The 1714-nt window shown below is 24.6% G+C and overlaps 1 protein-coding gene across 1 annotated transcript; it reads left to right on the top strand.

Moving 5' to 3' along the window:
• The first annotated feature begins 414 nt into the window (after window positions 1-414).
• LOC111681075 (actin-related protein 2/3 complex subunit 2) lies at window positions 415-922 on the top strand. Its single transcript, XM_046955880.1, has 3 exons — window positions 415-543; window positions 621-730; window positions 795-922. The coding sequence occupies exons 1-3, from the start codon at window positions 430-432 to the stop codon at window positions 820-822; spliced, it is 252 nt and encodes an 83-aa protein (XP_046811836.1). The 5' UTR covers window positions 415-429; the 3' UTR covers window positions 823-922.
• The last annotated feature ends 792 nt before the right edge of the window (window positions 923-1714 follow it).

Genomic DNA, 1714 nt, shown 5'->3' with positions numbered 1-1714 from the left:
GAACTGAGCTAGAACTGAACTAGAACTGAACTAGAACTGAACTAGAACTGAACTAGAACTGAACTAGAACTGAACTAGAACTGAACTAGAACTGAACTAGAACTGAACCAGAATTGAACTTGAACTGAACTCTGTTTTCTGGAGTTAAAAGTGGGTAAATCTTGTTTAAAAAAGTATTACTCTCAAACACTCCAATAGCAAGCAACATGAGTAGAATGATAAAGTGAAACGGAAAAATTAATTCCATGACAAAGTCATTAACTCGAACAATGTATACTAATACATCCTACTGTCCACCTAACCTAAATGAGTCGAATCCTAGAAAAATCATTAAGATATAAGTTCAAGAAGACCTTTGCAGTTACGTGCTAAATAAAAAACCTTTTATTTATTTGTCCAAAATTATATAAAAATTGTTTAATAAAAAATATGTTTTTCTTCTTAATTGCAGTGCTCTTTCCACGTCATACTAATAAAGAAACTAGAGATAATACCATTAATTTAATACATATGTTCCGAGATTATTTACATTACCACATTAAGGTTGGTTTATTATTAACATTTTATAATATCTTTTATAATATCCTAAATAAATTATTTATTATCCTAACAAATTATAGTGTTCAAAGGCTTATATACACTCTAGAATGCGTGCAAAAACCTCAGACTTCTTAAAAGTTCTTAATCGTGCAAGACCAGAAGCTAAAAATATGGAAAAGAAGACTATAACGTAAGTATTTTTTTTATTAAACCTTAAAGATATAAAACCAACTTACTTTTCATTTCTATTTTAGGGGGAGAACATTTATACGCAAAGAATGATTTATGGACCATGTCTAGTTGTCTTTTTTTATTAAATGTATTAATTTTGTATTATTAAAGAAAACTAATAAAATAATAATAAACATACGAAGTAAACAAATACATTTTCCATACAAAAATTCAACAAAAAAAAAGCAAAATACAAAAATTTCTTCATCTTATCTGGAAACAACAAAAGCAAACAAACGCCAATTTAAACTTAAACAACAACAACAACAACAAATAAAAAGAAAACTCTTTAAAAAAAGGTATTCCAAAAGTTATAACTTGTCTTACAAATTAAAAATAAATTTAAAAATAAAACACAAAAACAAACATACGAAACTAAATATTTAAGTTAAATGAAAAAAAAATAAATAAATAAATAATAAAACTAAATAATGTGGTTTAACCCTTAAGTAATATAAACAAATTATTGTAATAATAAAGTAATTATTAATGTTTAGTTCTTTTTTTGTATTATTTTTTTTTTTAATTTGTAAAAAATCAAACAAAACCTAAAAAAACGAAAAATCAATAATAATAATAAATAAAAGAAAATTTGTTAAAAAATACTTTAAAATCAATAAAATACAATCCAAAACTTTCCTAACGAAAACAAAAACAAAAAAAAGTAACAATGAAAACAAAAACTGTCCCATTTTAATTGAAACTGAAAAGAAAATGAATTTTATTTTTTAAACGTTGAATGTAGAGAAGCCGATTAAAGTGGGTTATGTGAGTATAAAATATCATTTTTTTCGTAAATGGAGGTTGAATGACAAATAATTGCATCGGTAGGGTAAGAACATCTATCTATCTATCTATCTATCTATCTATCTATCTATCTATCTATCTATCTATCTATCTATCTATCTATCTATCTATCTATCTATCTATCTATCTATCTATC

The sequence above is a fragment of the Lucilia cuprina genome, unplaced genomic scaffold (assembly GCF_022045245.1).
Source record: "Lucilia cuprina isolate Lc7/37 unplaced genomic scaffold, ASM2204524v1 Scaffold_426, whole genome shotgun sequence".
NCBI lineage: Eukaryota > Metazoa > Arthropoda > Insecta > Diptera > Calliphoridae > Lucilia > Lucilia cuprina.
Note: the sequence above shows the minus strand (reverse complement) of the source record. Positions and strands in the feature narration are given on the sequence as shown.

Excerpts from the sequence above, each read along its gene's own strand:
- LOC111681075 (XM_046955880.1), top strand. The coding sequence starts at position 430 with ATGTTTTTCTTCTTAATTGCAGTGCTCTTTCCACGTCATACTAATAAA. Across the intron at positions 544-620 it reads ATTTACATTACCACATTAAG|TGTTCAAAGGCTTATATACA; the intron begins GTTGGTTTATTA and ends AACAAATTATAG. Across the intron at positions 731-794 it reads ATGGAAAAGAAGACTATAAC|GGGGAGAACATTTATACGCA; the intron begins GTAAGTATTTTT and ends TTTCTATTTTAG.